Raw genomic sequence first — 24759 nt, forward strand, 5'->3', positions numbered from 1 at the left:
TTATTTTCTGCTTTGCCTTGCAATGCATTTCTGCCAATTTTTCCCCTATTTCAAGTTCCAACCTGTTGGCCGTCTTTGAGAATCGGCTTGCATTAATACCTTTACTGTTACGATATGGAAATTTGTCATCTCCTAGCAGCTGTGTGTTAAACAAGAATGAAGCCTGGGCTTACTAAGGCTCAGACAGCAAATCACTTTGCATTTTCCAGTCTCAGTGTCAGGCAGATGAGATTGTTGAGATGTCTGCTCCGTCTAAGGTAATTGATTCTTGCACTAGCCTATCAACATCAAATTTTACATATCCTTTGCTAAAAGTGCACTATGATCAAATAGCATATAAAAAACAATTCCAGTCTTCTGCATGAGCCTACCTTAGGCTACCCAAATCAAAACTTCTATTAGACAAGCTTAAAGAGAGATATGCAGTGCAGAGCAACGTGATTGGAGTTGCGTTCACTTCAAATATATTGGCCTAGGGAATTGAAAAACAGGAACTTCTTTGCACTTGATTAGATATTTTTTAAGTCAAACTGAACTTTCTTTAAAATTACTACAAACATACATCAGTGCTCCACAAACTTTTTATATGTGATGTTATTTAAAAAAGGGTTTGTTTTTTCTAGTCCAGTTGCAGTAAGCTCTGAATTTGCAAAACAAACTGAAGCTGAAACTACACTTCTCCGCAAGTCTGAAATCTGCACTCTTTTTTTGTGGAGGAAAATTTCTTAGAAACATCCCATTTTGTTGCAGATGTAATTGCTTACAGTAAGCAGGTGTTTTTATTCAGTTTTCCCACCTAGACTAATCCATTGACTTGACACAAATGCTGACAGGGCTCTTCCATATAACTCTCACTTTTAGGAATCCCGAGGAATGACTGTATTGTGTACTTGTTGTGACCAAAGACAGCCAGACAAAGTGTGGCCAGTTCCGAAATTGGCCTGCCAATGTGGGAAGTGGCTAAGAGATGTGGCCAAGGTAAGATGTAAGAGAATAACCATACCCTGGCTGGTGAGGTGCCAAAAAAGTGTTTTCTTCCAAGTGTGCATGCCTATGCCTAACACTAACCTTCACTTTTTTAGTGCCTAACACTGATCTTCACTCTCCTCTGCCTAAAGATAACCTCTCCACTGCTTAAAATGAACCTCCCCTTTTCTGTGCCTACCACTAACCCCCCTCTCCTCTACATAACCCTAACTTTCCCACCTTTCCAGAGTCTGTTATGTCCAAGAAAGTGACACAAAACCAGGCAAATAGTGAAATGGCAGGAAAACTATTTTGCATGTTGACCAGCCAATGCTGGACTTCAGCCAGTGATGTTTTGACTAAATTTACGAGAACTGTCCGGCCAGTTCCCACTTTGGCTGACTTCTGGTTTTGGGCGTAACATATTCATTTATTTCACATACTTAGAAGTATGCAAACTGAAATAAGTTTCCCTTTTAATCCCTCCAATTTATAAAACTGAACTAAAGTTTTGCTTTTGTTTTTTTAATCGAAAAGCTTTAGGCAAAATTCCTACTGTATAATGGCAAATGTCCCATTCACTTTTTAAGCTAATTAGTTTTAGTTGCATTGCACAATTATACAGAGTTGTATGGAAAACTCATCAGTTTATTGTTCATCTGCACTGTCAAATCAGTACATTGGGGGAAGAGCTTTGTCCTCACTGAGCTGCTTACCTAGAGAAGTGAGCAAAAGGAGGGCACAGATCTGTTGATGTTTGCTGTGCTGTTTTGCTGGACCTTATTAATCTTTTTTGGAGGCTGGACATTTTACCGATACTGTGTGTCTCATTTAACCATCATCTTTGGTGAAGGAGAGCATATATGATCTAGTAAATCTCAGCTTTTTCTAAATATAGTTCTGCCATTAGGGTGGGAAAAGTTTGAAACTCTTGCCTAGATCATATCAAAACATTATGAGGATTGTAAATTAATAATGAAAAAGACATGGTGTGGTTACAGCCACAGGTTGTTCTGGTTTAGAAACAAAAACCTATTTTATAGTGTGGGTATCTGAAATCATATGATGCTTTTTAGCTCACATTTTAGCACACTATGGTCCATTATGACTAATAAAAAAGACTTTCAAACTGTTCTCACTCATTAGAAGTAAAAGGTTTAGGCAATTTAGGTCAAGTTTGTTGGGTCCATTAAAGTGAACCTAAAGCCACAGAAAAAAAATGAGATGAACTCACCTGGGGCTTCCCTCAGCCCCCTGCAGCCGATCGGTGCCGATTGGTTTGCTGGCGGGTGCAGAAACATTGGAGCGGAGCTGCGAGGGCACCGATCGGCTGCAGGGAGCTGAGGGAAGCCCCAGGTGAGTTCATTTCACTTATTTTTCTGTGGCTTTAGGTTCACTTTAAGCTCTTTAATCTTAGTAAACATTAGTAAACTGGACCCTATACTTCAACAGGGTGTAGCTATCAACCGGGTACATATTGGGTAGCATGTCAGCATTATTAAATGGTGCTAAATTCCAAGCATTCCAAGCAAACCATAAACAGTCATTCAGAAGCATGCATTCTAAAATTACACCAGCTCCTTCAATTTAATCCGTGGAGTATTTAAAATTAATTTCAAAAAATCTGTTTGGGTTTTTTGGGGGGTGGGGGAGGACAACTAAAATATAAAAAAAGTAAACTCTCTTTCTTAGTGTTACTCTTACAGTGCATTTATCAGGTATCTATCTATTCAGAAAGATAGATTATAAATAGCTTATTTTTTTCAGCCCAGTAGAGCCAACAAGTAACAATACCTGGTGCTTTAGGACAACAAAATTATACAAAAAAAAAGTTAAAGGATAATGCAATTGCTGCTTGAAAGACACAGTATCAATGGGTTTGTACACCCATCAATGCAACAATTAATTAATACTTCAATAGGGGTTATTTCATAAAGGAGGAGAATGTTTCATTATGTTCACTGGAAATCTCTGTGTGCAGGGAACAGTAGAGTGACACTTGACTGCTTTTCAGTGGTGCAGACTTCCTTTTGTAAAGCATCCACAATGTGTGACATACATTTAAAAAAAATGTAATGATCTGATGTCTAAAACAAACCTATATGATCCAAATAATAGAATGTGCTTACTTTTACTTTGTAAGAGACTGTAATTTGTGTCATTGTCCTTTTAGTTGAAGGAAAAATTGGAAAAAAAGCACATCTCAACCCAGGGGTGCCCAAATCCTGCCCTCAAAGGCCATATCTATGCCAGTGTTTAGGATGGACAAAGAAATATCAAATGTGCTCTACATAATGATTCACACCTTTCCTGATTCAATCACATCAATATAATTGAGCTGTGCCAAAAATGTGTGAGTATCTCTGCCCTTGAGGACTGGAGTTGGGAATCCCTGTCTTAGCCTGTATAATTGTCTGGAGTAAACATAGGTCATTTAGGTTTAGTGGCTTACATAGGTCATCTAGGTTTAGGGACTTATGACTCACATAAGTCACCATATCTACCTCTTCCAATATAGGCAAGCTACTTATTTTTGTGGTAGAGATACTATAAAATAAATATATACATATACACTCATGGTGACAAAGGGTGGGTATTTACATAAGCTGCACAGTGTTGTATGTTTTTGTTTTGTTTTCCGTATGTTTTTCCTTATCATTCTTATAGCATTACAGACCACAGACATAAAACATTGATAAAACTAAAGAACTGACAGTGAAAATAAAATGTCTTAAATTAAATTATTACCAAATAGGGAGCATACAGTTCTTCAAAAGCTGTGGAAATATCAACATATATGAATAGGAGAAATAATAACACAACAGTATTCCATATGATGATCATTTAACTGGTATTTGAAGGCCTATTCTACTGTTTCTGCTTCTTTACCAGAATCCATGCAGAATCCATATTCATTTACTTTGATTGTTCTTTTTTTGTAGATGATGATGTGACTATGCAATCAACAAAATGTTTGCAAAGTGGCCCTCTGTCACTCTTTGCTTGGGGTACGCTGTCCTTTCTCCCTCGGTACTCCGAATTCGGATTACTATCATTAATTCTCTCCATCACTGCTCAATTTTGTGAAGAAAAGACAACAGTGGCCTCTCTTGACCTCTTCTTAATGACTTTGGCTTTGTTGTCTGATAGATTCACAAGCTTATCACAGCATATACACAGTTCCCATGTTAAAGATGTCACTTCCAATCCCATATCAACAAAACCTTTATTCCTTTCAGCAGTTATGCAGCTCTTTTAGTTCAATTTCCCATCCAGCATTTCAAGATTTTTGAGAAGGCCTCTTTTGGACAGTGTAAAGAATTAAATAAGAGATTACTATTATTGTGCCTTTTGAAATCATACCTTTGCCATGTACACTGACTTTGCATTTTACCACAATAACAGTGCTGCTCTTATAGGCATTGGTCATGCTTGATAAAACTTGATGTAGTAACTTTTTTTTATAAATCACCATCTCGCTGTTAGGTTGCAACAGTTCTCCTTTAACAATTCCAAACTTGAGAAAGAGATTTGTATATATGTGTATATCCACTAAGAATTGTTAGATTTGTAGTTATTGCAGCATAACCCATTCTGCTTGATATTTCCAAGGCATTTCCAAATGAATGTATTCTAAGAATTGCTGCTTTCTACCAAATCCAACACAACTCAGACTACTGACGTTCCATCTGCTATATACTTTTCCACAGCTAAAAATCAGACACTTTTGCTCCTTTTATATATTTGGTATGGTTATGGAATATGATTTCAGTTTACAGCTTTATGAGTTTAGCTGTAATCTCTAAGCCAGTTTGTTCTCTTTTCAAGTCTCTGGTTAAGTCAATGGATTAAATAATAAATGTTTTGGTTAGAAATAAAAAACAAAACAGAAATTAAAAAAAAACCTAAAAATAAAATGGATCACAATATTTTTTAAAGGCTAAATGTCCAAGAGCTACATATATATCTATGTGAATGCCATGCATTTTTAATGTTGATCAATTAGATGTTTAGCTTTTGCCTTTGATTTATATGGAGAAATAAAATTAGAAATGGGACCATGACATTAATATACCCCTCATTAAAATGCCCTCCTCTTTGTTTACATAAATAATAATAATAACATTTAATTTTATTTCTCTAAATCGTTTCAATTATGAAAATAAATCTGTCATTGCATTATCAGGATACTTATATAATTATGAATTTAACAATGACTAGGAAGTCACTAAAACCTGACTCCCCATAAAACTGTAATTCAGACCTGAGACACACTACATTTAAACAAAGACAGCCCATAATACAGCAAGTAGGAAGGACAATAACAAAACCTATCCATCCCTTACTAGACATTTCTTTATCTTCATGTTTGCGTACTTGTGAGAAAGGCATTATGCTTTCTAAAATACTGCTTAAGTGTACTATGTACTGAAAATTACTTTTAAAAAAGTAAATCACATTGTTTCCTTTATACTGGTCACATATCCCATTACCCTAGAAATGTAAAAAAAAAAAAAAATCAAATCAATAATTAAAAAAAAAATAATCTTAAATTGACTTAAACAAAGATATTGTTTTACCCGTAGGTACCAATTACTTTTCTGGAAATCAGAAATCCTATACACGTAGGAATTAACAAATTATAAAAATTGTTCGTAAGTACTGTATTAGGTAAATGTACAGCTTTCTCAAAAAAAATGGCTGAATTGCTCTTCCTATGGCACCCCATCTTGACGCACTTTGAGCACGCATGCGAGTCATCAAACTTTTGTACTTGTCTCAGTGAGACAACACTTTTGGTTGCCGCAATCCACCATCCTGTACACAACAAAGGTTAAATGCTCCGCTGACTGAGACGTCATATTAAGGCATGATGCCACTGTGGAGTTTCTGAATAGGATTGTCTTTATGCATTTAGTTGAATACCGAGCTTTGCACACAAGTAGAAACGGAGCAAGCAATACGGTTACATATCCCGTGGCGGGACTTAAATTTCTGAATCTTATTTTTTACTCAATCTGTAACAGCAGAGTCTTCCTCACTGGTTGTATTGGTGGAAGGTGTTGACAACAAGTAATCTGCTTTCACAGATGTATCACTGTGTTGTTAAATGTTGCAGGCACTTAAGTTTTTTTCACTTTTTTTGTTTTGTTTTTTTCTTAATTTTTTTTTTTTTAATACGAAGACTTTTTTTTTCTTGGAAAGACAGGAATAATGAAGAAAAGGGCAAGAAGGGTCTGAACAATTTCACAAATTGGCCTTAGTTAGCCCAGGATGTCCAAATAAACTGGAGTGGCTTTCCCTAGAGCTTGAAGAATCTTGCAAATTTCTTTGATGTTTAACCGCAGCTGAGGCTCTCTTTGCCAGCATCCCAGCATAATGTCATATACTTCCTTAGGTGCCGCTCTCGGTCTCTCTAATACACGTCCTTGTGTGATGCACTCAATTACCTGAAACAGAAAGAATATGCAGTAACAAATGAATGAATTAACATTACGGTCTGATACAATGAATAATGGTATGGTATCAGTAGGCATGGTTGAAGCTACATGACCCGTATTTGACAAGCAAGGTGCTAGCCTGTCCCCTCCCTGTTTTTTTTTTTTTTTACTGTATACGCTGCATCTCCACATACTTTTTTGCCTCCCCCAGCCTGCCAGCCTAAATTCAGAGTAGCGCACCATGGAGCATCACTTTATGTGTGGGTCCTGATCACATGATATGACATGCAATCAGGGACAGGAAAATGATTTCAGCATACAGTACTGCTCAATGAGGGAAGAGAAGACCTGATGTATCACTATCCTAAGTTATGACAGGAGATAACTTGGGCAGGACTGCCAAAAGGTTAAGAAGATTGAGATGCATTGAAGTCAATGAGAGAAATGGAATCTTAACCCAAATAAGCACCTAAAACAAGTTTAAAATTGTAATTTACACTCAACACTGAAAAAGATACTCAATCTTTGTTGAGTCTATCACAATTGCAATAGCTGGTGGGCATGGGGGTAGTATAATTTCTTATGCTCATGACTTCCTTACACAGGGAAATAAGCCCTTGTGTGTTGTATGTTAGTTTTGTGTCTTCAGTTGGGGAACAATAATAATAAAATATTTATGAACCTTCACTGGCTATGAGTTGAAGTATTCCAGGGCAAACATGGGAAGTTCATTCATTCAATTCTAAACTTCATTTTTTGAACAACAAATTTCTCTGACTGCAATGTATGGCAACAGTCTGTGCTCTTTCACAGCAGCTAGCCTGCTTGTTTGCATGACTAAAAGCTCAGCTCCTACTGCTCCAGTTCAGCTGATGCTGTGCACTGGTTAAGAAGCATACAATAGATGTAATCAGACTAGACATTGCTGTTGTTTGTTCTTTGCTCTGTAAGGTAAGGCTTTCAGTTGACTGTACTGACAAAAGTAATTTGATGTTTAGGTGGGCTGGAAATACATCAATTTCCCTAGTGAGCAAATGTACAGCTACTTCTGTGACCTAGTAAATATTCACTTTTCTATCTATTCTTCTATCCAGCCATTGATTTTTTCCCCATCTCTCTAATCCCTTTTATTTCTTTGCCTCTTTATCCATTTATTTTTATATATCTATCTATACTATTACATATACTTAAACTTAACCATTGATAAACAGTGTTCTCTGTATATATTTACATCCTTTGGTTTATTAATCTTTATCACAATTCTCCACAGAGACACAAATTTGACAGCAGTGTGTGCTCTGTCAGCAAATCTTCCATTGAATGCATGTAGAGGAATACGGTTAATGAAATATTAGGGTTAAACAGTAAATTAATAGATAAGTAAAATGACTATCAAAATCTTGAAGAGAAAAACATTATGTGATTTCTAACAAACAAGTTTACTGACTTATATTGGGTGGGTAATGGAGATGCTTGATTCACTGTTGACAGTGTGAGATTCATTTTATGTGAAATCAGTTTGGAGACGCATATTGCCCTGCTCATTATTTGATGTGGTCTTCTCAATCTATCGACCAAGTCACTGCAAAGCAGGAGATGTCTGAGGTGATGAAGAAGCAATGTGACTAGCACCAAATATTTCTCCACACATAAAAAAGGCGAATATAGGTGTAAGGGTTGATAACAAGCAAAGAGAGAAACATAGGGAGTATGAAGCTTCACTCTCCCAGCCTTCTATGCCTGTCAGCAAATGGTGAGGGCTTGCAATGGGAAGTAGTAAAGCCTCCCCCTTTACAATGCCTCCCACTAATGAAGCTACGCTGCATGTAGACATATATTCACTGGCCACTTTATTAGTTACACCTTGCTAGTACGGGGTTGGACCCCCTTTTGCCTTTAGAAATGCTTTCATTCTTTGTACCCTAGATTTGATTTGACAAAGTGTTGAAAATATTCCTCAAAGGTTTTGGTCACCATTAAAATGATAGTTGGTGCAGATTTGTCAGCTGCAAATCTCCCATTCCATGACATCCCAATGGTGTATTATTAGATTAAGATCTAGTGATTCTAGGTCAATGGAGTACAATGGACATGTAACCCAGTCCAAGAAACCAGCTTGAGATGATATGAGCTTTGTAACATGGTGCATTAACCTGCTGAAAATGAAGGAAGATGGGTACACCGTGGTCATAAGGGATGGACATGGTTAGCAAGAATATTCAGGTAGACCACTAGCAGCCTGAACTGTGGACACAAGGCAGGATAAATGTATGCTTTCATATTGTTAATGCCAAATTTTGGTCATACTATCTAAATATCACAGTTGAAATTGAGACTTAGACCATGAAATTCTTTTCCAAATTTGCCACGCCTGCGCACATTTTTGCCTCAATTTTCTGTTCCTAGCTAGCAGGAGTTGCCCCCGATTTGATTTTCTGCTGCTGTAGTCCATCTGCTTCAATGTTCAAAATTTGTTCAGAATCATTTTCTGCATACTTTGGTTATTAGTTATTTGAACTACTGTCGCTTTTCAATCTTTTTAAAACCAGTATGTATGTTCTTCTACACAAATTATGTTTACTCGATATGTTCTTTTTTCAGACCATTCTCTTAACCCTGTTGTTGTGGTTGTGTGTAAAAACCCCAGTAGATCATCAGTCTCTGAAATACTCATACCAGCCCTTCTGGGACCAACAACCATGCCACGCTCAAGGTCTACTAAGTACTCTTTCTTCCCAATTCTGATGCTCTTTTCAAACTTGAACAACTTTTGTTTGCCATGTTTCGATGCCTAATTACATTGAGTTAATGCCATGTGATTGGCCAACTAGCTATATGTTTTAACTAGCAATTGAACAAATGTTCTTAATAAAGTGACCAGTTTATATATATGTGCAGCTAGCAAGGTTCCATTTTCGGAACATTGGTCTTTAAGAAGGTGGATACTTTATCTCTGAAATAAATTTTAGAAGAAGTCTGCATGCATATGAACAAGGCCCCAGAGGATGTTAGCTTCAGTGAAGGTGGCAAGATGCTTCAAGCAAGCTGAGGAAAGACACAGAAAAGCTGGAGGTGCAACAACAACAACGAGAAGTAAAAGATGAGCAATGAGTTACAGCAATGGTCAGGACAGCCACAAATAAATAAATACATAGATGGCAGTATTCATCATGCTTAGACAGGCATCTGCCATATACATAAATATGATATTGGTAGAAGAAAGTATGGGTATTACCAGAAGACACAGCAGAAGCAGGTAATGTAAGTAAACATCACATGATCTAATATGATTTACAGCCTGATAGTACGTAAAGGCCATTTTCTTTCTTTTATGCAAGGTACTCTTGAAGTGATGCTGTATTTATGATAGTGACGCATACCTCTGTGTTTGAGAGCTGGAACCAAGGCTGTTTTCCATATGTGAAGATCTCCCAAAGGATAACTCCAAAGCTCCATACATCACTGTCTGTGGTAAACTTTCTGTACATAATACTCTCTGGTGGCATCCAACGAATTGGCAGCATTGTGTGGCCTCCCACCTGGAAAACATATATGGAAATATGTGTACATGTCACAGAAAAACAATTTTACAACATTCAAAACAATCAGATTTACTGTACAAAATGATGGCATTCTTTTATTTAGTTGACAGATAGATAGTTGAGACCTGGCGGCAAACAATAAAATAAATGTTAGGTTACCTTTGATTTTTGCTTCTTAAAATTGTACAAAAAAATTATCTTTATAAAACTGGCACGCTGTCAACACCTTATAACAGGGTCTTTTTACTAATTAATTCTCAAAAATGTGTGGTAAAAAAAGAACTGTAGTTATTACCGCCAGGAACACCGTATGCCAATTTTACTGGTATTAACCCAACTGACAAAGCACGTGTTGTGCAAGTACCGCAATGTGTGTTATCAAAGTAACACACACGTTGCTAGTGAAATGCACATTGTCATCATAGACAGAAGCAGTTCGGCACTTGCATTCCACGTGTTATAAAAGAAGCTTTAATAAATCCGGCTATAAATCACCACAGGTAACGTGCATTACAGATATATACAGTTCCTACCCGATCTTGTCTGACTGTGGGGTAAAGTGAGAGTGGTGGTAAGGCTGCTGATGACTGTTGAGCTTCCTCATAGGCTCTGTGCACGTTGTACAGTAACACGCGTTATAATAGCAACGTGTGCCTTTTATAGGTAATGTTACTTACTGTGCTACTTGCACAACTCACACAACTCACACTATGGCCTTGATTCATAAAGCATCACTGCACGAGGTAATGCAAAAAACAGCTGACTTTACTGAGCACTTAGGAAAATGGCAATTCATAAAGGCTGTTACCGCATGGAAAGCTGAAATTACCGAGCAGTGAGGTAAATTACCGACTTGTGGGCAAATACCTAAACACATGTCAGTAAATGTCAATTCATAAAGACTAGAACTGCGGTAAAGGCCAGAAACATTACCGGCAGCTCTGGTCTGTCGGAAACAATGTGGAGACTGTGCAGAGCTGTGATTCACAAAAGCAGAGAGGCATTACCTATGACAAACAGGAACAGAGAGCCAATAAAAACATCCCTTGTCTCCTGCAAGTCCCGCTGATTGGATGCTGATAGGATGCAATGTCATCTTGGGAGGGTCAAGCTTTTCTACCCCCCCAGGCAGCAGAGAAGAGAGAGAATGTAATCAAACAGGTTTCCCGGGTGCATATTGTTTTAGCACAGCTCAGTTCGGCGCGGTGAGAGCCGAATGACGGCTCTCACCGCTGCCGCTAAACTGTGAGGCGACATTAAAAACTATTCCCCCTCCGAGTTATCGCAACTTGGAGGGAGATGTAATTCGGGGTCTGGCAGCCACCAAAGCCCTGAATTACCTCTACGTGCCCCGTACACAGCATAGCATTGCTGCTATGGGGCGCCCAGTTTCGGTGCTCGGCTCTCAGAGCTACGCGCAGAAATAAGCTGATCCGCAGGTTTTCCCTGTAGCCCTTGAGACTTTTAACCCTTTAGGTTCCTGTTTGAAGCTAGTGGGGAAATCACCTAAGCACCAAAGGTATGTTTGGGAGGCATCTTACTATTGTAGTGCCCTCACTGCATGGAACCACATGGAACAAAACAGACACAACTCCACACTGCTCTGCTGTTACCGAACCAAAGGTTTGTCAATTGAAGCCAGTGAATTACCAAACTTCTACCACCCCTGTGGAAATGTTTATGAATTACCAAACACAAGTCTAAAATACCAAATGCGGTATTTAAACTATCAGATTTTTTTAATCGCACAGCCCTTTGTGAATCAATGCCCATGTCAGTTGAATAAAACACATAAAATTGGCTTATGCTATATGCACCATTTTGTCATGACTGGTTGTGTACCAAAAACAACATAAAAAATAAATAATGATCCACGTATAAAAATCAATAAACTAATAAAAAAATCAGTTAGTATATGTGAAAGTACAGAGCTAATGGCAGTTGAGTGTTGGGAAAGGGAATCAGGGCATGGCTGCTCAGCTCATGGAGTATTATGTATTATGTATTATGTAAGAAAGCAGTCAGGTGTATCATGGGTAAGAGATTGACTAGATTTGAATCAAGTCTGGTCATTGTAACCTCTGTTACTTTTTTCCTCTGCCTGGCTTTGTTTGTATTCAAGCATAAGACTTGGGGTTTAGGGGGCTCTTGCACTCATCTCTATTGAAATCTTCTATGAAGCGTTCATTTTATGATGTCAAAGCTCTTTTAGGACTGGCATACCTGTGACATAATTTTTTTTGTTGTCCTTACATGAAAATCTCCATTCATAGCAAAAGTACATCTCACTTTCAATGTTTCCTGCATCTCAGCTAAGAGATTAAGTGTGAACTTCTTGCAATTAAAGCTGTTATATTAAAATTAAAGATTGCAAAGACAGAGCTTGTCTCTGACATGCAGATGTTAATTTGGAGGTTGTCTTGGCTGTTATATGCAGTATATTTCAAAGGCCATTTGGAATACAACAGTGTCTTACACATCTTCACTGTAACCGGTGGACTCATTTTGGATGCCCTGGGGGATAGGACATTGTGATGTGCTACACTTTCCTATCTATAGATTAAAGCTGAAAGAAAACAGTTTCCGAAATAAAAACCTAACACAAATATATATATATATATATATATATATATATATATATATATATATATATATATATATATATATATATATATATATATATATATATATTTTACATACAACCCATAATAAACGGGGTTTAATAATAAATATACAAACTTAATAATTACAGAAAATGTGCAGATATAGACAAGAGCTTCAGCTAAATAAACCAAACTGCCCAGCAGCAAGTAGCAAACACAAAGTCCTTACAAAGTTTTCCTTTTTAAATGTCCCTTTTTTAAATATTATCCATGAATATATTGAGGTACATATAGATTTCTTTGACTATTGAGTGCTAAATAGCCTATCCTTTTGTGCAAATTTAGATTTTTATCATTTTGCAAGCGCCTCCTTGGGAAATTGACCTTTTTAAGAGACTCACTGAAGTGAAAAAAATATGATATAATGATTTGTATGTGTAGTACAGCTAATAAATAAAACATTAGGAGCAGAGACACAAGTCTAATAATGTTTCCAGTACAGGAACAGTTAAGAAACTCCGGTAGTTATCTATTCAAAAGAGCCATTGAGCGCCACAATTTTCAGGGCTCATTTCCACTATAGCGAATCTGCATGCGGTGTCCGCATGCAGATTCACATAGGCAATGCAAGTGGATGGGGCTGTTTCCACTTAGGCGGCTGCGGGAGCGTTTTTTCGTGCGGCAGAAATCTGCACGGCAGAGCCGTCAGATTTTGCGTGCGAGAGGATTGCACGCGAATCGCCGCTAATGCTTTTAATAGGGAAACCGCAAGCGGGTTGAGCATGTGGTTTTTGCCGCGAAGTCGCATGCGATTTCACATAGGTATAATGTTAATTTACACAGGCAGTGACATGGTTAAATTCGCACATACCCTTACCTATGCGGAATCGCATGCGAAATCACGGCAAAACCGCATGTGGAATCGCACCCGCATGCGATTTCGTCCGCGGTGGAATGCAGGCGATTCTGCACCGCAACAGTGGAAACGAGCCCGCAAAATCGCGGAGATCTCTGTCTTCTGAAGCTTATTATCTCAAGTTTCTGGCACTGTATTGTTTTTTTTTTCTGCAGAGAACAGTTCAAAAGTTCACTAGCCTGCTCAATAAAATCATTTAGATTGCTGAGTAATGTGTAAACTGCAAATATTAGAGAATTATGCAATGTTGTAAAAAAAAACAAAAAACTATATAACTGAAAATAACAATATGAGAATATTTTCTTTGCTACTAATGTTCTAGTAGTTATCCATACTACACAACCAATTCATTATATAATTATTTTTTTGTTCTTCAGTGTCTCTTTAAGGAGATCTACAACACCCTTGAAGTGTCAGCTCCAACATGGGCAACAGTGACATAACAAGCCTCAGCGCTGATTGGTCAGTAGCTCTGGCCAGCTAGAGTGGAACTCTTGGGCACCATAAGTGTCTTAAATACCAAAAAAGCAGACTGCCCCTCTAGCCTAACCTAAGATGACTGTGTGTGATTGCAGGTAGGACTTGCATTCATCTCTCTGACTTCAATACCTGCTCCTGCATGTTTTTTTACTGGTGTAAACTACTACAACTAATAAATAAACTGTGTAACTTAGACCCTACTGCAACTAAAAAATTGCTTGCTAGTGGCTTAAAATACCTCTTTCCTGTGTGAAAATTTCACCTAGGTGAAAACTTAGGAGAAAAAGTGAATTGAATAAGGGCATTCCTCTTCTTATTTTAGCCTTATATGAAAAGATGGAGGTTCTGATTTCTACCACTGCCTAGATTCTGCCTGGAAAGATTTATTTTTACTTCTTGAAACAGTGGGGCCATATCTACCAAATAATGTTTTAGTAGCAGGGGGAAGCATTGGAACACCTACTAGGTTTCATATTGCTGTGTCTATCTTAACTTAGAAGTTTCCCCTAGCTTTCTGTTCCAAGGAGATTGCTAAATAGACTACAATGAAATTTCGATAGGGAGTAACTTGGTTTAAAGTGAACCAGAGATGAAAATAACTAAAGATCTGATACTTACCCATGCCTTCCTCCAGGCCCATAAGCTTATCTGAGTCCAATGCCATCCTCTCGCGGTCTGGCGTTCAGCCACGATCAGCCCCAGTAACAGCTCAGTCCGGACTGGGTCTTCTGCGCATGCGCAGACCTCCCAACGAGCTTATGGGACTGGTGGAAGCCCCAAGAAAGTATCAAATATTTAATTATTTTCATCTCTGGTAAACTTTAAGAGCACTTTGCAATACATGTAAAAAAAAATTGCGAAATTTTGACTTGATATAAAAGCATCATCTTAATATAAAAGCAAAAAAAATGATAGTTCTTCTCCTTTTGGCGCTACAGAATTGTGCTTCTTAATCTGAGTGTATACACTGTGCAAAGTCACATTTCCATGAAATTCCCAAAAGTGACTGTCACTGGATAAAGTCCTTGTTAAAGCCACACGTACACACACACAAAAAGTTGAAGTGAGCCAACAGATGGCAATGATTCTGTTAAATATAGTGAAAGTCTTGTTTACATTTTTATTTATACTATTTTCCTAGAACTGTTTTTGGATTGTGGAATGAATCAACTGAGTTTCCATTCATTCTTATTGGTAAATTCACTTTGATTTTAGAGTGGTTTGGATTACAAGCATGTTACCGGAACTATTTATGCTCGCAAACCAAAAATGTGACAGTAGTAATTATTTCAAATAAAACAAAGTTTTTGCTTCAGTCCATTTTTTAAAGTAACCTGATGGAAAATGAATGAGAAAGGTGTCATTGCTGACTCCCTTAAAAAAAATGTTGCTTGGCTGCATGGCGACGGCGTGGTGAATCCCTTCTTATAATATTCTATTCATTATTGTCCCAGAATAAGGTTCTAGATCAGGTGTTTTACTCCCCTGCCCGTATGCTTGTTCTACTGGATATGTGTAACTGTGATAAGTTTGAAGCTAAAAGGTTATCGTCATAGCCAGCCATTTTTGAAAGGAATGAATGTAACAGTTTCTATATACTTTTTGTAGTTCTCTTTAAAGAACCTCAGTTTTGACTTTGTTCTCACTATAACTGTAACCTTAGTCTTTCTTCTACAGAAGATACGTTTAATATCCAACATAGATAGTAAAATTTCTAAGTTTAACAAGCTGTGATTGGCCTGACACTTAAAATATTAACATTTTTGACTCTTAAAAATATTATCATTTTTGGTCAGACTTTCCTATGAAGGAACTGCTTAAAACATCATCAAATCTCAGAGAACTAATGAACCTTGTAATGTAATACAAAAATTATCCTTCCACCTGGACTGTTCATTTCTTTTCTCCGATTTCTCAAGTTTTATTACATTTTGTAATGTACAAAATATTGCTGACACTGTGGAGAAGATCCCAGTGTAATAAAGAAAGGTTGAGGTACAAAATTTTGCCCAATTTACTGGCTTATAGTCATTTGTCAGCCCTAAGGCTGGGACTAGACAATCTACAGCTTAAAAACAACACAAAATGAATTGTATTGCAAGAATCTTGTAGCATGTAGAAATTAAACCAGCACAAGGTAAACTGAAAACATAGTGGTCACACAAATCAAAATATTGTTTTGCTTCAAAGTGAATGCATGACTTTGCATGTGACACTATGCTGAAAAAAAATCTTAATTATTAATTAGTAATTTTTAATGGACACCTTAAGTGTTCTGCTTTTGTGATGAAAGTGTTCGCTAAAATATGGTTTTCCCAAATTAAGGCACCTAAAATGTATTTAAAGCTAAATTCCTGTATTATTATAGCACAACATTGTATACAGCACTTTAGAGTGTTTATTGCACAATTCACATTGTTCATGCTCCATCAAAAGTACTCACTAATTAATGCTCCTACCAAAATCTAGGATTAACATGAGGGGAACCAGCTTACTCATCAGCATGAGTAAACCCACACAGACAAGCGCATTCAAACAACATGCAGGTGTTGTCTTAATCATGGATAAAGCCCATGAATGATAAGTACTTACTGTACCTACCAGGCTGTCCTTTAAACATGTCTTCATTATAAGATTTTGCATGAGGAAAAATGCAAAAATTGGTCAAATTAGATTTTTTTAGACTCTTATAGGTTTTATTACAGTAAAAAAAAAAATACAATATTGCTTTCTGTGTGACCAGGCTCAACTCAAGTAGCCTTTTAAAACAAACATCCGTTTGGTTTTTACACTGACCAATGGGTTCCCTCCATGTTAAGGGATCCTATCTGTAAGTGTAAAAACCAGTGTAAAGCCTCGGTGGAAAATTCAAAGATGCATTTGCCAGGGTCTCCCATGAGTACAGCACACAGTGAGCTTCAGAGTTATCAGTGCAGATGTAGAGTATGGTGGCAGATGTCAGGGAAGGCATTCATGGTGGCAGCGTGTGCCGGCAAAGGGTGCTTTAGTGTCAACAGGTGGGGGGCAGGGAGGTGATTCTGTGTCACTCACATGGGACTGGGCTTGCTAAGCTAATGTATAATAAGTCCCAGCAAAGCATTATTAAAATTGATGCTGGGGCTCCCTATTGGTTCTTTAATAGACCGATGAGAACACTCCTCTTAGAGAGGATTGCCATTGATCTATTAAAAGAATAATGGGAAATCCCAGTGACACTTTTAAAGATGCTTTGTCAGGGCTTGCTATACAAGTTGCCAGGGCTTGCAGTATAGCAAGTAGCGGTGGCAATGAAAGTGGTGCTGTTCTTCAGGGATCGTCAATCAAGAATAATAAAATACTTTTCTCATTCTTGCTTTTTTATCTCTTTGTACAAATGGATACTTTCACCTGGGTGGATGGGAACCTGGTTGTCCCGTTGTTAAAGGGGACCCCAGATTCCACCATGAACCCCCTGCTGGGCATAAATCCCCACCGCCTCCTTGGTGTGGACAAAGGCTCTGGGGAAATGGGGAAGGCTTCACCAGCCCTCTCTTACAGAGCCCCCCCCCCCCCTCATTGTGAACCATGTGAGCTGGTAGAGCTCAGGTTGCAGAGCACTACAGGGTCCGGGTTCCAAATTCTGGCTATACCCTGGGTGACAAGGAATCAAAGAGGTTTGGGAGGGGCACCCTACACTGTCTGTTCTCTTAATATGTATAAATTGTGTGGACAAAGCTCAGAACTAGTATATATTAAAGTGTACCACATCATAAATTCATTTTACAGGGTTTAAAAAACATTTTTACTTTTAAAATCAATTTTCTTAAAAAGTACAAGGTCTTTTGATATTATCTTCTAAAGTCAGCGGTACTGCCTTCAATGTAAATTATGCAATTTCATAAAAGTACGCATAATTGAGAAATTACAGCTCCTAAGTACAGTTGAAAACAAAATTAATAACAAATTTACAAGACATTTCACATGACAATTTTGCATTTGTTAATTTTGGAAATCAGTAAAGTTTGCAGATGCACAATAGTATCCGCTTTACACTTTCAAATCCACTGGCTGGCTAAATACTTCTGAATTCTCATATTGGCCAAATACTTCAAATTCAAAACTATTGGACCAATCAGAAAATGCAATTTTTTTTCACGAAAATTGGATTGCTACGGTAATTATAGACCAACCACAAGACATGGCTACTATTGAGTATTTCCGCCTCTTGTCAATGGCCTAAAATATCCATGGTATTTTGTTTACCATGTTAAAACTCTGCATTCTCTGAAAGACCAAATACTTTGCGTTGGAAAGGAAATATTGGACCAGTTAGAGAATGCAGAATTTTACAATGGAAATTGGAATACCACAAACATTTTAGGCCAAGACTTGGAAATACACAGCAGTATCTCAGTCTTTTGATTAGTCTAAAATTACCATGGCAATTCAATTTTCATGAAAAAAATTCTGCATTCTTTGATTGGTCCAGTCCTCCCAAGTTCTGTAATTGGGCTAAAATTAAAAAGATGCGGTAATGGGGTAGTTCCGTTTTTCGATATCTGATTACCACTGCAGAAGGCTGATTTCCTATCAGAAACTCAGAAATTGCATTACCGTGGAAATTTTCCAAACATCTCTGGTATGCAGTGGATAGGTTAAATGCAGTTAGAAATATAAGTAACTATATGCCCATTTAAGCACTGTTAGCTTGTCCTATGTTTTCTTTGTTAAATAATGTCTGCACCGTAAATTTAGGTTATAAGCAATGATTATTATAGCCCTGCGGCTGTAATTAGTTGCCTCCTATGGAACAGATATTAAGACACCTCCATTAATTAAAATCTGGATGTTGTGGAACTCGGTTAATTGGAACCATGTGTGTTTATGAGTAATACGTCTGCATTATAATAGTATTAGAAACTATTAATTGGACTGCAGTTAATAACAGCATTGTGGCAAGAAGAATATTGTTCTGAAATGGTCTGAATGCTTTTATGAGCTCCTTTTCTCTCTTATATTGATAACAGTGTGCTATAATGAGCCAGGCACCACATGTTCGCTCATTATTTGCCTACTGAAGCAAAGGGGAAGATTCAAGATCTTGTTTGTTTAATGTGTTAGATGTTTGCATAGTGTGGCTAATTAAATACTTGAGATTTGCAAATACTTCGATACAAGGGGGATATCATAAAATTAGTCTTCATTGCTCTAAAATGAAGCATTAAAACAATGAGGTCTTGTTCTGATATTGTTATTTGCTTCAAGGAATTTCGTACATCTGTGAAGCCTTTCATAAAGATTCTGTGATAAAACTGCACAAATTGAATTCGGTATGCATTGCTGCACACAATAGGACTGCCTACCAGTATTCATAGGTTAATATTTGTTTTCATTTCCTGCAACAATAAACCAGCTTAAATTATTATATATTATCATTTTCTACTTGTCTAGCTTCCAGATTCTCTTTGTTCTCCAAATCACATCTTGGTTTGATAACTGAAGTTTTTTTTATCTCAAATTTCTGAGACTAATTTTAGAATAAAAGGCAAACAAATTCACATGCCAGCGAAGGAGTAAACAAAATTTTTAAATTACTACTATTTCTATTTATGGACTTTTGTATTACCCTTCGGGCACCTTGTTGATAGCTGTCATGCATTGCACTAAGAACTCACATTTCTAATCGGCTGGTTTGTGATGTATAGCTGTGTAATACAGATAAATGCACCATGTTATCTAGGAGTTTGTTTGTTTTTTTCTTTTGTTTTTTCTGCAAATACTGAATCTGAAACTGAAAGATCAAATAAAAAGTGCACACTACAAAAGTGTAGCTAAATATACTGTACCAATTTGTAAAAATATATATATATCTGCTTCCGGGCCTTGGTAATTGAAATATATGCCCTGTTCATAGCTGCTTATTCCTGCCAGGGCATAGGGCATTTCAATTACCATGTTGCACGGACCCGCTGCTAACGCCAGTCCCGCTGTTCTCGCGTGGCTGCAGGCCACTCACTCGATTTCATTGGCTCCTAATCCCGTGATCATGGTGAGCCAGAGTTGATCATTGTGATCATTGGGAGCCAGAAATGTAAGCACCAGTAGAGTTGTAAACATATCGATATAAGGGTTATTATTAGGAACATTGGTAGGAGAGTTGGTGTTAGGAATATTGTTAGAAGGGTTAGGAATTAGGCATATTATTAAAGGGAACCCGAGGTAAGAGTGATAAGGATGCTTCCATATTTATTTCCTTTTAAACAATGCCATGCCAGTTACCTGGCAGTCCTACTGATACTGTGTCTAAAATGCTTTTAGTCATAGACCCTGAACAAGCATATGCAGATCAGGTACTCTGACTCAGCTGACTCATGTTTTACTGGATTAGCCATATGCTTGTTCCAGGGTTTTGACTCAGACATTACTTATGCCAGAGAATCAGCAGGACTGCTAGGCAACTGGCATTGTTTACAAGGAAATAAAAAAGGCAGCCTTCATATCCCTCACCTCAGGTTCCCTTTAAAAAGACTTTGAAGTGAGGATAAATTCTATTTTTTAATTTGTATTCCTGTCAATGACTAGAGATGTTGCGAATTGAGTGTTGAAAATTGAGTGTTGTTTGCTTGGATGTTTTCTCTGTATGTAATGTCTGATATAATGTTGATCCTTTCTGATGTATTCTGTGTACCCTATCCTGCCTGTATCCTGTATGTGCCAAGACCAATTCCGGGCACGACCCTGTCGTGCTTGGCGAAAATAAAGATTCTGATTCTGAACCTCCGATTTTCAGTTCGCATACTTTCGCGGAAGGTTCGGTTCATTGCGAACTTTCGCGAACCGCAAAAGACTTCAATGGGGAGGCGAACTTAAAAATTTTGAAAAATTTCTGCTGACTAGAAAAATGATAGAAATGATGTTTCAATGGGTCTAATACCTGGAGGAAGACATGGTTGAGTAAAATACACATCAAAAGTCCCAGAAAAAAAATCTGGATTTAATACTAAGCAGTGTTTTAAGGTCAGAAATCTCATTGAATGTTCAATTGCAGGCCTACACTGCTTTACAACATCAGGAAGTGTAATCCCTCTTCCCAGAGGGAGGAGGGTCTTGTCTTCCAGGGAATTGTAGTATTTCAAAAGCCAGCTTACATACCTTGGCCGGGAATTGAACCCAGGTCTGAGTGCGTGGTAGATAGCTCACTTCACCACTATATCACCACCAACACTACATGCTGAAGCCAGCCTAGCATGTACCATTATGATATATCCAAGAGAAAAATGAGCTTGCTTAGGTAATTGTAGTATGTCAAAAGCCAACTCGCATTGGCCAGAAATCGAACCGAGGCCTACCGCGTGGTAGGCTGCTATCCTAACCATTATATCACCAACACAACACGCTACATTGCTACATGCTGAGGCCAGCCTAGCATGTACCATTGTGATATACACAAGAGAAAAATTATCTCTCTCTCTCTAGGACTTGATGCCATTGAAGTGAATTTTCAGCTTAAAACCATCAACGGATACCGGCAGAATTTCACAGGCAATTTCGGAATTCCGCCGGATTGAAAAAGCAATTCTGTTCTGACCAAACGGAATGGAATGACCAATTTCCGCACAAAATTCCGGAAAATACAATTCCGCGGAAAGCGGTGACCATCCCTACTAGAGAGAGAGAGAGAGAGAGAGAGAGAGAGAGAGAGAGAGAGAGAGATGAATCTACATGGCCATCTGGGATTCTCTTCGGACAACTATTGAACACAAAAGGCAAGGCCATGCCTGGGTGGGCTTGAACCACCAACCTTTCAGTTAACAGCCAAACACGCTAACCAATTGTGCCACAAAGACTGTGTACCACAAAGACTGTGCATGCAGTTGCAGTTGAATGATTTTATGGGGATGTATGTGTGTCTTTTAGAGGGAGGAAGTAAGTCTGCTCCAAGAAGTTTCAGCATGTAGTGTTGGTGGTATAATGGTTAGGATAGCAGCCTACAGAGCTGTAGACCTGGGTTCTATTCCTGGCCAATGTGAGTTAGCTTTTGACATACTACAAATCCTTAAGCAATTTTCTCTTGGCTATATCATAATGGTACATGCTAGGCTGGCTTCAGTATGTAGCATTGTAGTGTGTGCTGTTGGTGGTATAATGGTTAGGATAGCAGCCTACAGAGCGGTAGGCCTGGGTTCTATTCCTGGCCAATGTGAGTTAGCTTTTGACATACTACAAATCCTTAAGCAATTTTCTCTTGGATATATCATAATGGTACATGCTAGGCTGGCTGCAGCATGTAGTGTTGGTGGTGGTATAGTGGTGAATTGAGCTACCTACCACGCACTCAGACCTGGGTTCAATTCCCAGCCAAGGTATGTAAGCTGGCTTTTGAAATACTATAATTCCCTGGAAGACAAGACCCTCCTCCCTCCGGGAGTGAGTGAGGAGGGAGAGAGAGGAATATAAGGAACAACAATCAGCTAGGAACAAATCTACAAGACCCTAACTAAACTCTGCCTACAGTAATTAGTTAAGGGACAGCTGCTGACAGACGCTGCTAGGGAGACGAGTGAGTAAAACGACAGGAGAACCTTGCCTTTTATAAGAAGGGGTGGGGCTCCAGGAGTGAGTGCAGTCTGATTGGTGACAATGTGCCTGATGACTGTGATGTAGAGGGTCAAAGTTCTGCTCCATGGAGCATTATGGGGGCGAATCGAACTTCCACAAAGTTTGCCTTCACCGGCGAACAAGAACCACCTAAAGTTCGCCTGGAACCATTCGCGGGCAAACCATTCGGGCCATCTCTATCAATGACTATAACAGCTGCTAAACCGCCGCTATCCCGTGGCAAAACGAGGGTCTATAACCCCCAAATCCTCCTGCAAAATCCATGACTTTCTTGGTCGTGGATTTTGCTGCTCCTGGAGGCAGAGCTTTCAACTTTAGATCTGCCTCCATGCGCATCAATCGCCACGCGGATCTCCGCCTCTCCCCCGCCCCTCTCTTTGAAGGAAGATTGAGAGGGGCGGGGAGTGGCGGCGATTAGCCGGGATTGACGTGCTGAGAGGCAGAGCTACAGCCATTAGCTCTGCCTCATTCAGGAAGCACTCCCGGAACCTAGCAGAGGGGATTTGGGGGGTATAGACCCCTCGTTTTGCCATGGGATAGCGGCGGTTTAGCAGTTGTTATGATCATTGACAGGAATATAAGTAAAAAGATAGAATGAAACCTTGCTTCAGAGTCTCTTTAAGAAGGTTAAAGCAGATAGTGTGAGAGGATAGGTTAGGGGAATGTTGCAAGTCGAGTTTGCTGCACGCCATATAGGAAATATGTTGGTAATATTGTATTACCAATATTATATTATCAGTATCTCACTTGCGTCTGTAAGTAGTAGTACACCAACCTGGAGTTCAAATTCCAACCCTCCTAACCCTAATACAGAATTGTCTTTGCCCCAGAGTGTCATGCAAAGTACCACTTCGCCAAAACAGGAGTCAGGCATTTTTGCCTCATTTTTTGGGCAGATGTTATTGAAGAGAATTCAGTTTCATTATTTACATGCTGTACAGTATATGTGTTATACTGTCCTCTATTTTCTGGCCCTCTTTTCATCCCCCTGCTTCTCAGAATGCAGTGAATTGTTTGTTGTAGGAAAGTGAAAGTGGTCTCACCTGGCTATAATTAAGAGTTCACATAGGAATGTATAATTCTTTATAAAATTACTACTAAAGTTACTATGAGCAGAGCCAAAACCAAAATTAAATTCTGTAATTTACATCTACAGTACTCCAAACCCTTAAGGATGGTCTGAAATGCTGATTCTGCAGAAATTCTGATTTCTACACATCGGTACTCCACTATTAATTTCTGTAGTAACAGCCATGGTGATTTAGTACGTCAGTTGCATTTTTAACGCATTGCACAGTTGCGCAGCAGTTACACGTGCAAGCTACACTGTGTGCTATGTGCGCACGGTACTATTAACCCACACTGTGCGTATTTAGTATTTAGTTTCAAGCATAAAGGCCTTAAAGTGGATCCGAGATACACTTTTACTCATTGCATAATTGTGTTCCTTTCATATAGTTTATAGGGCATTCCTCAAGCCAAATACTTTTTTTGTTGTGTTTTAATACTCTAATTCCCTATAAACTAAACAAGCCTCGCCCACAACTTCTTTTGTGCCTTGACACTGTAGCAAGGGCTTATGTGATCTCAGTCTGGGCAGGAGGAGGAGGTTACTAGCCATTGATTTCAGAGGCAGATGGGAGGAGGGAGGAGGAGAGGGGACTGAATTTGTCACATTACACACAGGCAAGCTGATAGCATCTCCAGCCCTCAGCCTGTGACAAACAGAACATGGCTGCCCTCATTGTATCAAAGGAATAAATAATCATAAACCATTGAAACTGTTTGTAACTAGATTTGTTGTGTAAACCATCTAAACTTTAGATAAGGTATATAGACAAGTTACTTGTTAAAGTTAGTTTTTCATCTAGGATCTGCTTTAACCAGTGTGCTATCCTATCCAGCTGACAAAAGATGTTGCCTTTGATGTAGGGTTTGAGCCTTTGACCAGAATTCAAATCCTATTTCAAACCAGTACATAAAACTGTAAGGAATCTTTGGTCATACTGTAACGATTGTGGAACTTTCTCCGTGATCAGCGCACAACGCGTGCGCTGATACGGCGGAAATCCTCCACAAGTGTATAATTGCAGGAACCCAGCAAAAGGTGCTATGCACCCGTAGAGGGAAATTCCTGTCAGCAGTTGGCGCTGAGGAGTGCAGAGGAACTAATCCTCTGTACCTCCACAAATGCCAGACAGAAATCGTACGAA

General features: G+C 38.5%; 1 protein-coding gene across 10 annotated transcripts in view; it reads right to left on the minus strand.

The window, feature by feature from the left end:
- Nucleotides 1-5826: 5826 nt before the first annotated feature.
- Nucleotides 5827-24759, minus strand: part of NTRK3 (neurotrophic receptor tyrosine kinase 3) — a 977566-nt gene continuing 958633 nt past the window's right edge. For 9 of the 10 annotated variants that reach the window (XM_068275164.1, XM_068275165.1, XM_068275163.1 and 6 more), the window contains 2 exons: nucleotides 9788-9946; nucleotides 5827-6416 (listed from right to left, as the gene is read on the minus strand). In XM_068275164.1, coding sequence (XP_068131265.1) covers nucleotides 6231-6416; nucleotides 9788-9946 — 345 coding nt within the window. In that variant the 3' untranslated portion in view covers nucleotides 5827-6230. The remainder of the gene's footprint in view (nucleotides 6417-9787; nucleotides 9947-24759) is intronic. The other variant, XM_068275166.1, reaches the window with a different exon arrangement.

Source organism: Hyperolius riggenbachi, chromosome 3 (assembly GCF_040937935.1).
Source record: "Hyperolius riggenbachi isolate aHypRig1 chromosome 3, aHypRig1.pri, whole genome shotgun sequence".
NCBI classification, from domain to species: domain Eukaryota; kingdom Metazoa; phylum Chordata; class Amphibia; order Anura; family Hyperoliidae; genus Hyperolius; species Hyperolius riggenbachi.